The following is an 18843-nucleotide window of genomic DNA, read 5'->3' on the forward strand; positions in this document are numbered from 1 at the left end:
AAGTAAGTTCACACATTCAAGCAGTCCCAGTCAATTAAATGGACTTATTTAGCTGCAGCTCCTTGATAAGTTGGGATCTGAGCAGCATCCAGTCAATACGGTGCAAGTCTTCCCTTGGAAGGGTCAAGGCCTTGCTCTTAAAGATCAGTCTTGGAAAACAGAGTGGGAATCAGAAGCAATTCAGTCCAAGTTATGCACCTAATTTTTCTCCTCCACTTCTTCCCCCAAGACATTGAAAACAGCATGTCTCCATCTCCCCTTCCCTCGGGAGCAAATCACAGATGCTTAGAACTGAAATAGAAATAGAATCCCGAGGCAAACAGAGATTTGTGCCAAGTCCCCAGCTCTCTCTGCCCCTCAGACCCCTGCCGGGGCGCTCGCAGCCAGGCGGCTTGTGGCAGCCGATGCATAATCCCGCGGGTGCCCCACGCCGCGCTCCGGGGCAGGCAGTGCGGAGAGCAGTGGAGGCAGCGGCAGGCTCTGCCTCGCCACCTTCCCCAGCTAACCCAGCACTGCCGCTCCGACCTCAGCCTCAGAGTTATACACGAAATAAACAATGAAATGCAAGAAATGAAGTACAACGCGCAGCAGACCGCGGGACAGACAGGTGCGAAGACTATCAGACAGGAGTTAGATCCTCCTACAGGCACTACCCTCCATGCTGTTGGTTGCAAACTGCGACCTCCTCCAGTTCTATCCTAATTTAAGGAAGAGCTATGTGTAGATGGAGGACAATACAATCTGCAGCCATCTCTGAATTACTTGCTGTACATAGAAGCGGTGGCAAACAGGCCAGCTAGGAAATCTCCCCTGTGAGGACGAAGGAAAGGGAGCTGGGCGAGACCTGGGTATCAAGGAGAAGCACATGGAAAGCCCAGTGGAAACAGGAGGCAGTATCTTACATCTGAAAGGTTGCAGCATCGCCCAGCTCCTGCGGGCCTGAGGACAGCAGCACTTTTGTCACATTTTGGTCACTGTAGACCGCAAGAACTGCAAGAGTAAAGATATCGCTGTGCCTCTGACGGACACAAAACTCTGCAGTGACCCAAAGCGAGATTACTTTCTCATTTCTACATTCACTCTGGCTTCCCGTTGACTTACGCGTTTGACAGACAGGCTTTATTCCATATCCCTCACACAGAGTCTCTTTGCTACTAGCGCTCCAAAGGAAGACAGCAACGGGAGAAAAGCACACTGAAGGAAAAGACTCGCTAACAGTAGCGATCTAAAAATACAAGCAATACCCCCGTTTTTCATATCAAGATTAATTTTATGGTTATGACATACAGATTTTTAAAGGCTTTCAGATGAAGAGCCTGAAACTCAAAGTACGCGCATTTCTTTCCTCTGCTCCGAAGACCCTTCGCACGAGCGCGCAGGGGAAGTAGATGTGAAGAGACGGATTGCAGCGTACAGCCGCTCAGGACGCAACGGCAGAAATACATTTTCACTTATTTGGCCCTTCACATTTCCTAAAGAGTTGTATTTATGTAGCACGTAACTTTATGAAGGTTTGAGGGATTTTTAAGTGTTTAAATACTCAGACTGTATTGGTAACAGATGTTCAATGATATATTTAATTTTTAGTTTTACTGAAAATATCATGTATCGGTTGATATTTTCCATAAAATATAACTTTGAAAGAATGCGTAAACATGCTGTACTTCCAGGAAATGTATCTGAGCCTTTCAGCTACTACATTAAAGTGGGCACTTCTGAAATTAGTGAGCAAATGTTCTGAGAGTCTAATAGGATTTCTTGTTTGCCAAAAAAATAGTGCTTTCAGAAGCACAATCTTTTGTGTAATCTCTCTCTCACAAGACAGATGGCATCATTAATTGCCTCTGCATCTAGTTAAATTTTAAAACCTGTGCTTAAATAATGTTAAAGTTGTGGTACATGCTGACAAACATAGGAAATATTAAGGTAGAGTCAATTAGAAACAAGGGAAGAAAATGAAGCCAGAACAGCCAGGAATAATACGAGGCCACAAGAAATGGCTGATTTAATACGTCCATCTTCATGCCAGGAAGTGTTCCAACCTTAATAATCTAGGAAGCATTTCTGCGTTTGGGTGAACTCCTGACTTGAGTGAAGCAATTGGCAAAACTCTCAAGAATGTCATCCCTTAATCTTTTTAAAGCAACTTTACACGGAACTTTACATAAAGCAACTCTATGGCTTATCGGCAGTTCTGATCACAGCGCCTGCGTAAATACGTTTTGGGAGTCAAATGTAACTGTGAGCTGTATTTCAAAGCTAACATTATTCCAAGTCTCTGGTTTACCACAGTCACCCTACAGTGCTATCAGTAACCAAAAGCCTGATTTTAAGCCTTCTCTGAGTTTAAAATGGAATATAATTACCGTAGCCCTGCCAAAGAGCCAGCTTTTGCCAATAGATACCATATGCTAACTCTTTGGTTTTAAATACAAGCCCTGTGTTTAAAGCCTTTCCTCACACCATACAAGCTGTGATTGTCAGACACACAGGAGAAACGGACGCCCAAAGGGATTTGAGTGTGTTCGGCCACACCACCTTCGCAAAGTCCACCCGTACCACGTGGCCCAGCCCACTGAATACGGACATGTTCCCTTTTACAGCGTAACATTTTTTAAGGTCTCCTAATTGAAGATTGTAGAAGAAAACAATATAAAACGAGCATAAAAACAATGAGATGCATTGAAAATACAAGAAAAAAGAAAATAGAGACTGGATGCTGAGATCTTGAATTGGCATCCGTATCCACATGCCAATTTTTAATTTGTATAGTTGTACCTGGTAAGTTCAACAATACTATTCATCACTAACAATAAGGATTTTATCTTCTCTAAAAGTTATCTCATTTTCTTTAGTCTTTGAACACAAGGCCACTACCAGAACACTGAAAGCTCAATCTCTTCACCCAGATTTTACTTCATCTGTTTTAATCTGGCGTTATGCTTTAGGTTTTTACGCCTGCCATAATATTCAATCCTATTGGCCAATATCAACCAGACTTGGAAGAAGGTAAGAGCATCAAATATACTAAACTCCCATGAGATTCCTAAAATAAGTAAGTGGACGGAGGAAAGAGGCTTTACAATGGGAAAGGCTGCAGGGAGAGTTCAGCTGGAGAACACGTGGGAACTTAACTCCAGAGCACAAATTTATGGGAAGCCTGGCTTCACTGTTTTTAAGCTCATGGAAATATTTTTAATCAGAATACGGTATCCAATAATGCCCTTCATTTCGTTTTCATAGTGTCTGACTGGTGAAAGAATTTAGTAGATTACATTGTGACGAAGAAATCTGACCTTATGAATAAAACAAATTCCAGATTCCTCTAGCGTAGAAACACGCGAAGTTAGTATTTTGTTACAAACTGTGATTAAGGCTGATCATCAACGTTCATGCCAGGGATTAAATTGCTTCTTTAAACCCATTCTCTTACCTATTTGTTCCTTGGCACGGAAAGCAGTATGTGTTGGGACAGCATCCTCCACCACCTAGAAGGTCTGGAAGTTCAGTTATGGATTATAAGGGACAGTGGCCACCTCTCCTCTGCTTCCCTGACATCCATTGTAGGCAACAGCAGATTCTGGAGCCAATACCCTTCTGCGCTCTTGATTTATTATATTACTTTTTATGTTGTCAAAGTTCTGATACAGCCGACTATGAGGTTTTGCTGATAGGCTTGTAAACACCGGCAGAGAGGACTAGGGTCACTTGAGTGGTTCTGATTTTACCTTCTGAAAAGACCCCATTACTCATCTACACAAAAGACTCTCCTGGGCAGAATTCCACGAGAAAGCATGTATTTAGTCCCTTCCATTCTGTTCAGTTACGCCTGACGTAAGTCACACGGTGCTCCAGCACTCCAAAACTGCACGGGCTTCCTAGCAGCATTTTCCTGTCTAGGTAATTCGAAGTGTTAACCTTGGAATTTCATTCTCTAAAATGCTCTGCTCTCAAGACTGCTCGATACCAGGCGTACAGGAAGCCTCAGAGTTTTGATAGACCAAAAGGGCTCTGATAAAACCACTCAGGAGCCCGTGCAGCCCACGTGGAAAACTCGTTAGGACAAGAATCTACAGAGAGAATTCCACAGGAACATTTATGCTAGAGATAAACAGCTTAAGCTATCGCATGGGCACATTTTTAGAAGCTACTGCCCCTCAAGTGAGGTGATGTAGATGCTCCCAGCCCCCTACATCCAGGAAGCGACGCAGGTTCACGTCAATCCCTGCAACAATATCTTTAATCATATGCACTGTCACGTGACACACATTGACCTCGGTCTGCACTTGGATATTGGGGGATAATTTTGTATCTGGTGTGAGATCGCGTCTGTCTGTCTTGCAGTAACTTATTCTCTCGGGCCACAAGCGAAATGGAGAGCCAAAGTGGTTTGAATGAGCGTGTTTTCCTTTTCATTCACAATGAGCCAATACCCCACGGCCAGCTGCTCTGTACCCGCTCAGAGACAGGAACGGCTGACCCAGGGCTGAGACACGGGAAGGGACTGCTTTCCATTACCACGCTCTCCGTAAATTAGCCATTATGCTGTAAACCAAATTGTTCATCACTGCTATCCTTTTTGCTATAAGAAATTGTCAGTATCCCCTCTTCCTTAGATTCATCCTCAAACCTCAGATCTGCCTTCTTACAGACACTGGTTTACTCAAAAGCGTACAATAATCTCTGTAATTATTTTTAAAGAGCAAAATACAAGAGATTCAGAACACTTTGAATCTAAAATAATCTAATCATCTTAGCCATAAGACCATTGTCTGTAATTACCAGCTTAATGCGGAATGCACTTATTTTAGGGAAAGAAAAGCCACTAGAAGAAATTAAAATATTATTTTCTTATCACTCAGCTTTGAAAGCAGCCCTACAGGTTTTGTTGGGTTGTTACTCTTCAGGCTGATGAAAAAGGTTCCTCAGGTCCACCTGGCACATCAGGTCTAAAAGTTATACTATTGTTAGAATAACCATGGGCTTTACTCCACATGCCTTTTGGCTTAGAAGGGAAGTTTGTTCAAAAGGGCAAAGCTTTCTGCTGAGAGATCTGTTGGGATCAAGTCGGAAAGCAGACATTTCTTGACCTCAAGGAGACAGCGTGAAGTAACAGGTCTGCCCCACTCACCTGCTGCTCCATGGTTTGTGGATGGATGAAAGTCACGAAATCAACAGAGAAGTAACCGAGCACTCCTTTAGATTTACAGGTTTCTCCAATTTTTAAGCAGAGCGAATTGAGAACTGCTGGATCAACAGAACATTGTGGAATAGTAGTGCCAGATGACCGCAAAGGACCTTCAGCATGGAGCTGGTCTCCAGATGACACTATCTTTATCTCGCCTGTTGGCTCTATCAGCACATCCACCGTAAGGTTTGTGACATTTTCTGAGAGCGGGAAGGCTTCTATCACACCACCTAGTAAGAAATGAATTAGCTGTTAAGCTAGTAATCAAATTCACATGCGATGCTCTTCAGAGTGCACAGAATGAAACCATCCAGCTCCTATTGTGCTCCGACATTGCAGGGAGGACTGCTATGGAGATACAGTAAGTAAATAAATGTAATGTGAGCAGCATAGCTAGAACCCATGAATCTCTTTGAAGAGAAAGAATATATCTCATCTACTATAGCACCGTACAGTCCAACCAGTGGCTTTTGAGCTGCAGATGCTTTGCGAGCAGTTACAAACTGGATATATTACATATCTGACAGGAGAAACATGCTCTTGGGTAGCATAAATGAATCCTGGGCTGTCCCACAGCCCAGCTAAATGCTAGGCCCAGAACAGCAGTGAAATACAATGCTGGAACCTCGAGGAAGTTGTATCTCCTGCTGTGAATTTATCTCGGAGATTCCCATCCATGTGAGGGTCTAAAATAAGTAATCTGCCTTTTGGTAGGAGGAGGAACTTGGTGTGGAGATGGGAAGGCTTGTACATGACAACTTCTTGCAAGGTTGCCCATAAGAAAATCACAAAGAACACTGGCTGGCATTCTGGATTTGCCTTTTTACTGCATATAATGCCACAAGTCATTTAGTTACAATAAAATAATATGTAATAAAAAATGGTCCTATATATGTTAACTGGCATTATTTTTCCAAAAAATACTTTCAAAGCTTTGAATCATCCTTGTCTCTTCCACAGATAAAGAAATGCATGAAACATATATATCCATTATATATAATACAAAACGATGGCAGGGCAGAATCACCACAGAAATTTACTGCCCAACCAGAAACACTGTGTCTTTTCCACTCAAAATCTGGCATACAAATATAGGATGTCAACACACGTGTGCAACGCTGACTCACACATACACTGATATGCCGCGATCAGACAAGGGTTTTCTCTGCACTGCCTCTTACGGACACAGGCAGGCTCCCTTCTGAGCTCTAGGCCAGTTGGGTACTGGCCAGCTTTGATCCAAAGGTGCCATGAGCGGGTTTAATGCAGGAAGCCCCGCTGAGGGCTCGGCACACGCAAACAAAACTATCCAGCTACCAGATTGGAACTTGTTCATATTCCTTTGGTTGGAGGGCAAGAAAGAGCACGGCAATGGTCTAACGAGGAGTCTGTGCCAATGTCCTGGTAAGGGACAATTCGGCACGGCATTCCCGATCCTCAGTGGTGACACTACCTGGAAGGCAAAAACTGGGGAGAAAGCTCAGCTCTTCTCCAAACCAGTTAAAGGTTATGAGCACGTTTCAGTTTATGCATTGTATGTGTGTAGCATCCAGAGTTTCATACAGCTCCCTTCCTGGTCCTACAGGAGGGAAAAGCGAGTCTTGCAGCTGTTTGCTCATCAACACCTAACAACGACGAAATATTCTCCCATTTACCCATGTGGAAACCTACGTGCCAGCATTCCTCAAAGCCCTTTGCGAAATGCGACGGCCTCCAGTACAGTAACCCAGGATTAAGGAGTTGGTGCTTATTGATTCAGAATCACACGAAAAAGGTAATCCAGGATTAATATAGGTTAAGTGCTTGGATGGGCCATATGAATGATAGAATAGTTGCCTGTAATTCATTTGTAAATGAACATTTGAAGCATAATGGAGAAATAAAGGGAGAGAAATATTTAAATGGGCCCAAGATTAACAAGAATATGGCATACAATATGGTATAATTACTCCTTATAACACTTAACAGTGACTTTGTAGTCTTATTTACCTTGACTAAGAAATGTTTGGAGGAATTTTTCCCATGTAGGGAATCGTTTCTCATTGACTGGCTGTACGTGCTGTGCTAAAAGGCCCGGCAGCTCCTGGGAGATCTTCACCAAAGCTGGCTCCTGCAGAAACAAATTAAATAGAACCACAAGCAATTTTACTACAGAAATGAAAACTGCTTGTGGGGTGATTAAAAACCAGGCCTCCAACAGGCAAAAAAAAAAAAAAAATGTGGTTACTGTTTACCCACAGTCAGGAAGCCTTTTTTAATTTTTCTACTTGCTACTCTTCCCTCCTATCGAAAACTGTCCTCCTCTGAAAGACAATCCCCCCCCCGCCTTTGGCATGGCATCTATTTCATTATAATTTATATCAATAATTTGATCTGGCAACTGAAAATGCTAAGCACTTGGTAACTGCTTAGGGATCAATACCAGCAGTCAATAACTTCTACATTGTTTATATTTTGTAACTGTGCATATTGAAAGAGTCACATATGCCAGAAATAGTTTTACTGACTCTATGTTTAAGCCGTTACATCAATCCAAACACCATTTTGTTATCAAAAAACAAAAGGAGGAATAATCAACCAAAAGCGTTTCTAGAGCGGGAGATACCCTTTAACACTCTCCAATCTGGACCATAAATTCACGAGTGTATTTGTGCCTCTATCTTTGGTAGAATAGATTAGCCATGCTATAGGAGATAAGCTAGCTTTTTTCCTAGTTTCAAATTCTTTACTATATTATCACACACACAAAACAACCCCATTAAATACAGAAACTGACTGCTTTTACTGTTCAAAAATGTCCCAGAAGTACACAAGCATATAAAGTGCAAGGACCCTGACTCTATTGCTTCAGGCTCCTTCTCTTGCTGCTTCATAAGCATTCGCCTGCTTCCCCTGGGTCTCTTTGCTTCTGTTTTACGCGCTCTCTCTTCAGCCTCCCCTGCTTCAGAAGATGACCAGCCATCCTCTGATCTCGGCAATGTCCTAAGCCACAATCATATTATCTTGAGCTCTGGAGGAACATGATAAAACCTGATGGCTAACATCTAATAATAGGAAAAAAAAAATAAATAAAAATGTGTTTTTCCAGAGCAGTGAGTTTGAAGAGATGGGCTTTGTCATGAAGCGCATAAAGTGACGTAATCAAAAAGACAAATTCAAAATCAGCTTACTGCGACTTATCTACCAGAATGAGGAGGATGGGCCAATGATTAGGGTATCGGCTTTGCGTACAGGAGACCTAGATATGTTGCTGAAGGCAGTTTGCCTGAGACTTCAGGAAAGCGACTTTCTGTCTGCGTCTCAGCTGTCCAGCCATGAGAGGGGGACAATTGCTGTCCCTACCTCACATGGAATTGAGAAAAAAATGCCTTAAAAATATCGCGGTGCTTAGATAATGATGCCGATCTGGGCTACGTGGGCTCCTTTCATATACTAAAGAGAAAAGTATGTGTGGCTGACTTTAAACATCTCAGAAAAGATGCTAAAAAATTGTTTTAGTTAGCGTATCGATACACCAAGCAGCACGGTCTTTAACCTGACAGTTCAAACAAAGGACCACATAAACTGCAAGATCCAAGTTCAGAATTTACCCAGATTCTGGTCTTAAACTGCTCATTCCCTTAAAACCTTTAAGGAGGAATGTAGGTTTTTGATAGCTCAGCTGACTAAAACAAGAGAGCAGCGAGCAAATAAATATCCATTGGCCTTATCTTGATTTGTATTTGTGTTGAAATATTGCTAAGCCAAGAAGTCCCAAGATGAGGTGGTTCATTGCGCAGCGAAAACAAACGCAGCTTTGGAGAGAGGATCTGAGCCATGGTGGATGTCATGGAGCTGCTGACCCACAAATGAGTTTGCACCTGCCAGCGCACTCAGCGATACCTCCGTCACGCTGGGTCTCGTCCCTGAGATCTAATGACTTTGGGTATTGTGTAATTTAAACAGAAATATAAAACCAAACAAACAATAGAGAAGGTATGCAATGGCTGCCTGAAAGCTTTTGCTAAATTACTGGGAAAAAACCCGATAATCCCTGCTGGACGTGTAGAAGCATTTGCAAGTGCTGTAACCAAGCTTGTATAAGCAAAAATTAAACTTTGGACACGTCAACTGGGACACAATTTTCCATTGCAACAACTCTGAGGGACATGAGGGCAGCCGCGCCAGCTCCGTGGACCAGTGCTGGGGACAGCCGTATCTCCTTTCAGACAGAGCTGTTTTCAAGGATTACATGCGGTTGTGAAAGAAAGCTCCCTAAAGGGGGTGCAAAATCAAGCAGAACTTCCAAACTTTGCAGTGCATTGATGGGCACGCTTACCGGGCTCACCAATGGAGGCTGCTGGTAAGACACAGTCTCCTTTCACCTCATCTATGCACACAGCAACTGCTACTCTCTGTCCACATGATGGACACTGGACAGGCAAGAGCGTTGTGGTACTTCCTCAACAGACCCAGCGTTTCTTGCTTAAATAAGGTCAAATAGCATTTGAAGGGGACTTGAACACAAGACAAACTCAGAGCATCTGTTAGGGCAACGCAGCTGCACAGCGCCCGGCTCAGGAGCATCTTCCAGTTCAGGGCTACCAAGATGATGAGGGACTGGAGCATCTCTGTGCTGAGGAAAGGCTGAGAGCCCTGCGGGTGTTCAGCCTGGAGAAGAGCAGGCTGAGAGGGGATCTCATCAATGCCCACCGATATCTAAAGGGTGGGTGTCAGGAGGATGGGGCCAGGCTCTTCTCGGTGGTGCCCAGTGACACAGGAAATTCTGTCTGAACATGAGGAAAAACTACTCTCCCGTGAGGGTGGCAGAGCCCTGGCACAGGCTGCCCAGAGAGGTGGGGGAGTCTCCGTCTCTGGAGACATCCCAACCCCGCCTGGAGGCGTTCCTGTGCCACCTGCTGTGGGTGACCCTGCTCTGGCAGGGGGTGGGACCGGGTGATCTCCAGAGGGCCCTTCCCACCCCCACCGCTCTGGGAATCTGTGATTCAAAGCACCCTCAGCACTCGCTGACTGTGAAGGATACGTGCATCAAAACCAGTTGCTTTACAGAAAGAAGACAGGGGCTTTTAAAGAAATGACTAACTCAAGAAAATCTGAAAAACGTTCTCGTGAGATCAAACCCAACATAACAGTGCTTTTAAGAAGTAATGCCCAGATAATCAAGGTGTTCACAGAAGGGAGTCGGGCAACCGCTTTTTAAGGATCAGCACCTGGAATTCTAGTTGAAGTTTTTTTGCAACTGTAAGCTCTAAAAAGGCAATAATCCTGATTATAGGGAGTTTTAGTAGGCAAATTCAAGCCCGGTTCCAACATTCGCTCATGAAGTTAAACCTTTTAAAAGGATCAGTGCTCGGTAGGCTAATTTCATTTAAATTGGACGGTATCTCCAGCAGAGCTTACCAATGTTTTATCTCTTGATGTGGCCCAAACCAATTCAGAATCATAGGCTCAATGGAAACAGGGAGCATTTGTTCAAATCTTTCAGCTGATGTTTCTTAGTACCAGTAAAAAAGGGGCAGCCCAAGTACTGTTTACATCATGTAGGAATCTTTAAATCTATCCAAATCTGTTTTGCACCTTTTTGTAACAATGAATAAGCATAAAAAAAAATTGATACCTTTTACCAGTAAATATAAAATACTTTCTCACCCTTCTGCAAGCTGAATTTTGAAAGGCTTTCTTAGAATGGCAGTTGCAACAAAAAATAAGGACCAAATGTGGCATATGTTGAAGGCACTGGTAGGAAATCTACTCGAGACACATCAGTCAGCAAAGAAAAGCCTGTTGAAAAGGAAAGTAAAATAAAAAGAAAGAAGAAATAGACTTAGAAAGAGGAAGAAAGACCTGAGGACAGAAAGAGCTTGCAGAGCAGAATGCATGAGAAAGACCCAGGGCTTTTTAGCTAAAAATCAGATTGAAAGGAAATTATTTAGACCTTGCAAGCAAATAGAGTGAAGAAAGTAACTCCAAGTAAGTAAAGCTGACTGGGCCAGAGAAGAATAAAATCAGCCGACAGATCCTCAGCAATACAAAGTGCCACATCTCTGCTGAAGTCAATGAAGCTATGGCAATTTATGCCACTTCAATGGCACCATGACAATTCATACCATTTATGCAGTATATCCTTTATATTGCGATCAGTGGAGCTATGATAACTTATTTCAGTTGATCTGATGCGAATCGGTCCAGCCCAGCTTATTCTGACGTTCTCAGCGACACCAGCAAACAGGGCAATATTGGCAGAGTCCAGTGACTGCTGTCTGGCTGTCCAAATAACTTTCATTATTTCCTATTTTGCAAATTAAACCGATTTGACATTTTTTCTAATTCAGACAGGTACATGCTGGCCAGAACCACAATCTACCACACCGAACAAAACAATCTGAGAGGTTTATAAAAATGGCAATGTTTTTGGAAGTGATACACTGAACACCCTTATCTACTTAAAGTTTGCAGCCTGATTTAAAGCCCAGGCATTTAATTGTTAACTGCAGATTTTAAAATTAAAAAGTGCCAATTTTGCTTTCCATGAGCTGGAAAAGCATGTCCTGATAGAAGGTAACATCATGTAAAACAGCCATCATTACCAAGTAACACAAATGTTTTTCGTATGTAAAATTGCTTTGTAAAATATTTGCTCCATCTGCTGAAAGTAGCAAAGACAATTTTCCCTGATAGCTAATGGCCCATTTCAGCTGTATGGCAAGCGATTCACCGTGGCTGCGACTTGCATTAAGTAGAATGGCGAAAACAGTGCACAGAATTCTCCACTTATGTAGTATTATCTACTCACTGCTTCCTGAGAGCCCGTCCCTCATTATCGCGGCCTTCGCTTTGGATCAGCACACAGGACTCGGGTTGCTTCGACTCAAGAGGCTTTTTGTCAAACTGAGGCACATATGCTATGCTTCAATACAAAAGCACAAAACAGCCACTTTCCTTGACTACAAGAACAAGAAGGTTAGTTCTCTTTCAACTTTCCAGCACTTAAACTGCTGTTCCTTTTTTCACACCACATGGGGCCATGGTTTTCTCTTCTGGCTCATGCTGTCACTCTGCACGCTGAGGATTTCAATATATAAAGATCAAGCACTTCTTTTAATTCTAAATTCAGCTACATACACACGCACAAAAAAAGGAAGAAAAAACCCCACTGACCTAATCCAGAAAACCCCTCCCAATTGCTTGGTTCATTGTATACGTTGCTATTTACCATACCTCCATTGAAAAGCACATGTTTACATTGTGCCCTGAACTACTTCAACATCTGCTAACAGAGCAATAAAAAATAAATAAAGCAGGACTGTTTAGAAAGAGAGATCCTTTCTGTTTCCTCCCAACACTCCTAAACGGGCAGCAGCAATATGCTGCGAGATGCCTCTTCGTAGATGTCATCTCGGAAAACAATATATGCGGGGAAATCAAATACAAAATCACTACAGCCCGTGCTACCGAAAATCAGACAGAAAGAGGATCTTGAAAGCTCTATGAGCTTGTCAAATAATTCTGCATGTTTATGCACAGCATGTTGATTTGAGATTAGGACAATTTTCTTAAATAGCTTGCTTTTTTAATAATAAACCCCCACACAACTCGGCGTGCATTGCTATTTTATGCAGCAAAGCATGTCTTTTGCTAGGTTGCAGCCTTCATTTTTCAAGGTTCCCCACATCTACCTTCAGAGCAAAGAAAATGTAACGTGATTGTCATAATCTCCAAAAATCTCTCTTTAAAAAAAAAAAAATTATCATAGTTTATTTCAAATGCAGCATTTGTAAGTTCAGGACATTGGGATGTTAATCCTCAAACCATAGGAGATAAGTAATATTTGAATGCATCTTTTCTGTATTTTAATGAGATCTCTGCGAATGTACAAACAATTCAGATGCCCTCAGATTAATACTATTTCCCTAATTAATTTATTTTTCTCTATTGCAGTCTCTACAAATTTTGTCCACTTTTGTTCATTTGTTCCTTCTTTCTGGCTTGTGTCTCTAAAGAAAGGATTCTAATGCATTCCAAAAATGCGACTTCAAAAAGAAAAAAGGCATCATACAGATAATCCACAGCCACTTCCCAGGAATTTGATCTAAATTGCCGAGCTGTAACGCTAAAGGAATCGTCAGACAAAACCTGCCTTGTGTTTCACAAACAACACACAGTTAAACTTCTTTTATTCCCAGAGTTGCCTATGTGTTACTTTTAGGATTTTAGCAAAATAAACATTTTTAAAATAATCCAAGCAGGCATTTTATTGGATGCGATAACATTAACGGATTTCAGATTTCTTTAGTGCTCTTGCTTTATCCTCTCCTTCCACGCTGTTATTGCTACAAACTGGCACTTAAATTCAATTGATTCAAAATATTCTGGATCCATATGGCCTAAAACCCTGGAGCTGAAGTTCTGATATTGCCTCACTGCTGTTTTCTAGCATTTGCCTCTACTCCAGTCCCCAGATGGTGGAAGTAACATTTAAACCTCCTTTCCTCTGCCTTGTACAATAGACCTTGGCACCATTTCAACTGTTTACTCCGGTAATTAACAGCACTGATACCACAACAATTACAACTCCTACAATCTTAACACAATAATGCTATGAATTAGTGAGAGCTAATGGCTGGAAGGTATAGTGGTTCCAGACTGCGAGATCTGTGCATTTTTAGAATAAAATAAAAGGTACAAACAGCACGCTTGCGGTAGACAATGATTACCTAGTAATTAGTTTACACAAAGCTTCCTATTTAATGGCAAAACGCTGTAATTAACGCGTGACAGAAAATCAAAGGGTACTTTGTAAGCATATGAAAAATTAACACTGCAGGCCTATAGCTTTATGTACTGATTAGAAGCATATTAAATCAATAGGACATACAAACCAACAGCTTGCATATCTGATTATTGCAAGTCTTAGGAATGGATATCATGGCTTTAATTTAACCAAGGGATACAATTATCGTGCTTTATTTTACTCAGAATTAAAGAATCACCTGAGACATCACTATGGCAGCTACATAGATATATTAATAAGCTGAATAAAAGCACTGCAGTCTGCTTGCAGATAGAGGGAATATTTAAAGTATTTAACATCTATGTTGACAAAGCTCTTCCCATACTAGGAAACAACCCGCAACTGCAAGGCTTTATCAGTAACCAAGTTCTTCCTTAACTCTTTGGGTTCTGTCTCTTTTCCTATTAAACACCCTATCAGTTAGAAGAAATTTTAAAAGCCTGTCGAAATGCTGTAAATGCACCTTCTGTGTATCTGTCAGAGTTTCTGGCCCTCTTCAGGCTGAAAAAATTTCCACACCTGCAATTGCGTGCGTACAATAGGGGCAGCAGCAAAGACAACTTGCTTAAGAACCCCTTCGGTAGACTTTAGGTGTTAGATGAAGACCAGTTCAACCACCTGCAATTTATTCTGGTTTCTGTAATATCTGTGGCGTTGCCCTAGAACAAAGCTGGTGGCGTTACAAAAGGGGATCGGAGTGGTGAAAACGAGAACAGGTAGCAGAAAGGAAAAAAGCAGTGCCAGGAAGCTGCACTGTGTTCATAGTGCCACGTTTCTAAAATTACGTCTTTGACAGTATTACAGTTGGTTTTATTTTGACCTGTTTATAAACGTATGCTCTTTACTTCGAATTCCCTACTTCAGTAAAGAAACACGATGCGGTACGTAAGCTTGGGGTTTCCTATAACCGATGCAATTCTCTCAACCATTAAAAATCTCACCGCTCTTCCCGATTTTCAGATAATCACAAAGTTTATCTAATTACTTATTACAGGACTTTTGAAAACTGACCAAAAAGATTTAAAGGAACACCCAGCATTTTGTAGCATTTTATCTTGGCCTCTGAAATTGTAATTTTCCAATAGCACTCAATGCAAAATCCAGCAACCAGTGTCTGAACACTGCCTTCTGCAACTCAGGCTGAAAGTTGGATTTCCCGGATTTGTCACCTTCTGAGAAGATTTTGATTTCCTCTTACACGTTTTAGGGAATTAACCAAGATATAGTCCATGAGGAAAAGAAACCGTGACAAAATACTGTGGCACAACTGGAGGCAGGAAGATTCAAACACTCTAACATTTAAAACAGTAGGCTGCCCAAGCGCATTAAATAGCTTTTTTCTCCTACAACAGATATTTAATGGAGAGTTTTGAAATGGTTGTGTGGCTATGGCCAATTATAATGGCTGATTGAGAGAATAGTTTTGTTGCTTGTTTTTCTGTCTTGTTCTAGTCTTGTGTTTTCAGCTCTTTTCTTCTTTATCCCCGCGCTTATCCTTTTTTTTTCCATCTTCAGTCTGAGCTTCGTTATCTTTAGGATTGCTGCTAGGTAAACTCACATCATGTTGCTGGTCCTGGTGGTTAATTAAGAGTCGCAGTGTAATAAAAGATAATTCTAAAATTAATTTGATCAGTAATTTAATCTAGTGATTTAGATACTATTAAGAGCTCTATAGTTATACAAGAGGACAGGATCTCTGCATATACCTTTATTATTTTATGTAAAAGCCGACCTGCTAAAAGAAGAAAAAAGGCAACGCTATCAGGAAAGTGATATCATCTTTCCTCTCAAAGGGAAGAGGACTGCAAGTCTTCTGAGAGTTTGAGGCGGCAGTTCAAGTCCCAAGGTTCAGTCAGAGACCAGGAGGCACCGCAGACTTCGACAACCTGGTATCAGTTCAAAAAGAAAAGGCCGCACATATACTTTGTAGACCATTTTTCCACCAGTCTTTAGCTTGAATTCTGAGTGAGCATCTGTCTTCAAGGTCGTGAAAGTACGGCTGTATAAGATCTGCTTAGCCCCGAATCTTGTCTCTGACAGTGGTGACAGGTGGATGCCCAGGAAAGGATGAAGAGAGAGCAAGTGCAGCCGTTCCCCAGACACTCTCCCAGCCTCCACCAATTTGCAGGTCAGAACCCCTCTAGGCCAGAGACGGCGTCAGCGATAACAGTCAATAGTTTTCTCTTCCACGAATTTACACAGTGTCCCAGCAAGGGTCTGTATAAGTACAGGTGAGATTTTCCAAACAACTGAACTGCTGACTTTCAACAGGAGTGAGATACCCAGCTTCTTAGCATCCTTTGGAATACCATACATTAATAAGTATTGTGGATATCTTTCTCTAGATATTCCAAACAGGCCCTCATGCAATTGTCGTACTGTTTTTTTCACTTACTCCAGCAGTAGCAGAAACACATTTTTTGCTATGCACAGACTAACTGAAGCTTGAACTGGTACAGAAAACAGATTGGAAAATCATGAGAGAATGGCATAAGAGCATTTCACATGCCTTATATGTTAAACGGTTAAAAATCTGTGAATTCATTTGCTCCCTCCAAGCGTCACTCACATTGCAAGATACAATTAAACTCCTAAGGTGTCTCTCAGTACTTACTGATGTTTTTGCACGTAAGTGGCGCCAGAGCCCGATGTTCTTTTTCACACTGGAGAACGTCTCCACAAATGCCACCGTTGCCAAATGTGCACTTGGGGAGGCAGCAGTTCTCTTGATATTGAATCATCACTAGAATCTGGGCCTCAGGATGAAATTCTTTACGTGCTGACAGGCTTCAGCAGCGCACAGTAGGATGAAGGCCGTACAAAGACATTCAGCATAGTTTGTGAATTCTACCCTTTATGCAGTGCAAAATAATTGTTCAGATAACTCAGATGCTGCATTAAGTTAACGAGGTGAAATACATCGATAATCCTTTCCTGCATTTTTGTTTGCCCAACGTTGTGTTTGAAATGAGGAATCTAAAATCAGTCTCATTTTTAGACGGAATAGATTTTTACACAGTTCAAACTCAAAAACTACATTATTTTTAATCTGTTGCCTACCACATACCAATGAGGAAAATCTGGGTATCGTGTCTTAAACTGCTATGCAAATGATGCTATTTGTAAGTATTAACATAATTTAGTGCTTACAGTCATATTCTCATTTCTAATAATTCTACCAGAATGGAGAGTCTTTTCACTGTACTCTTAGCCTGCAGGATAGTCTTTCATCAAGAAGCTGAATTTTTTAATAACCTGCCAGCATACGTTTTGTATGTGGCAGCCTATGCCGATGACACAATGTCTTCATTATCAAAAGAAACAGGTCTACATACTGTAATAGGACATTAAAGCATGCCTGTGCTCATAAACTAATGCTTTGATGTTTAAATGCGTATCATTACAATGGTATTCCTTAACAAAGGGTGATTTTACTCCTCTGCTCTCAATGGTAATACTCAGTGGAGACTGCAATTCATTATATATAAAAAAGGTCTCCTGCTCTACAAAAGAGAGCAAAACTCAGAAGGCAGAAAAATTTGAACACACATATTCAAACAAGATGCTCAAAACGGCAGCAAGTTTCACACTTTGCCAAAGCCCATTTTAATACTGGTCTGGATTTATGGAAGCTTTCCTGCTGACTTTAGGAAATTAGCTCAAATACGTTATTCCGTATGTATTTTCCAACTTCCAACAAATATTTAAGAGCTTCTAATGGGTTGATTCCTGATTGCGTCAAAGCTCAACGCAAATGCAGTATAAAAGGGAAACCAAAGAAAGCCCGTTATCACTATGTCCTTTACGCAGAGTCACTTAGCCACGAGAGAGTGAAAAAGGCACAGAAACAGGAACGCTAATAATAAAGCTCGGAAATAGCACTTCTATAGGGAATTTCTACCAGCAAAGAACTAGACTTGGTGAATCCTCTCTCCTGTCCCACTGACTCAGATGGTGTCAGCAGGATCTGGATATATTGTTAGCTTTTATGTCCCAGAGTGGCCGGTCAGTGGCCAGGTAACGCTCCCGCTGGGGTGGCTCTCCAGTGCGCTACTTTATACCGCTTGACTTGTGCAGAGCGAGGGATCTTTAAAAGATCAGAGAAATCAGCTCTTCAGCTTTATATGATAAGTTCTGTTGTGTAACGTGGAATTATTTTGTAGCTGTCAAATGCAACAGAACTGTAATCGGCACAATTTGAAATTTTAATATACAATATAATTCAATCAAACAAAAATTTCAAAACAGTTTTGATTGAATTAAAAAAAACCAAAAGAGCTATAATGAGTAGTTTATGTAAATGAAACAATTCTTTCTGGATACATTCCTTCTGGCTTTAAAACCATTACATTAGGAATGAATTTGGCACAATATACAGAAATATCAAATGCTTATTGAAATTAACACATTTAAATACCAATGACTATTTAAACTACAAATAGTTCTCTGAATGCCAGAACTAATGAAGTCTAGTTTCCTATGGATTTTCCTGCGGTTAAAATATATCTTCTTCCAGCCTTTCTCAATCTTGTGGCTTCTTAGGAATCTACTAGTACATGAGTTCATTTATGGGATCTCTCTCCTTACCCAAACACCCACTGTGAATCAAACATGCAGGAGTCTAAGAATCTCTGAGACTTCAAGTGTTCTCTCTTACACAGCTGAAAATGGATGGCAGGTTTAAAAGTTATTACTGAGGAAAAATGTACAGGAAAAAAAAATCCTTAGAAGACCAAATTAAGAAGTAATCAGTTTGTACGTGATTTCAAATTTATTAGTACTGTTCAACTATATTAGTCCAAGACTTTTGTTCAGTAATTTCAAGTTTCTGTGTAGACGTAAGGGTCTTCTGCCTATCTACTTC

At 41.3% G+C, this 18843-nt stretch overlaps 1 protein-coding gene across 1 annotated transcript in view; it reads right to left on the reverse strand.

Moving 5' to 3' along the window:
- The window catches only part of IQCH (IQ motif containing H), a 73556-nt gene that overhangs the window by 17988 nt on the left and 36725 nt on the right, over positions 1 to 18843 (reverse strand). Inside the window, exons 15-16 of the mRNA XM_074600141.1 lie at positions 7178 to 7298; positions 5132 to 5418 (exon numbers count right to left, since the gene is read on the reverse strand). Of these exons, the coding sequence (XP_074456242.1) occupies positions 5132 to 5418; positions 7178 to 7298 (408 nt within the window). The remainder of the gene's footprint in view (positions 1 to 5131; positions 5419 to 7177; positions 7299 to 18843) is intronic.

Source organism: Larus michahellis, chromosome 9 (assembly GCF_964199755.1).
Source record: "Larus michahellis chromosome 9, bLarMic1.1, whole genome shotgun sequence".
NCBI classification, from domain to species: domain Eukaryota; kingdom Metazoa; phylum Chordata; class Aves; order Charadriiformes; family Laridae; genus Larus; species Larus michahellis.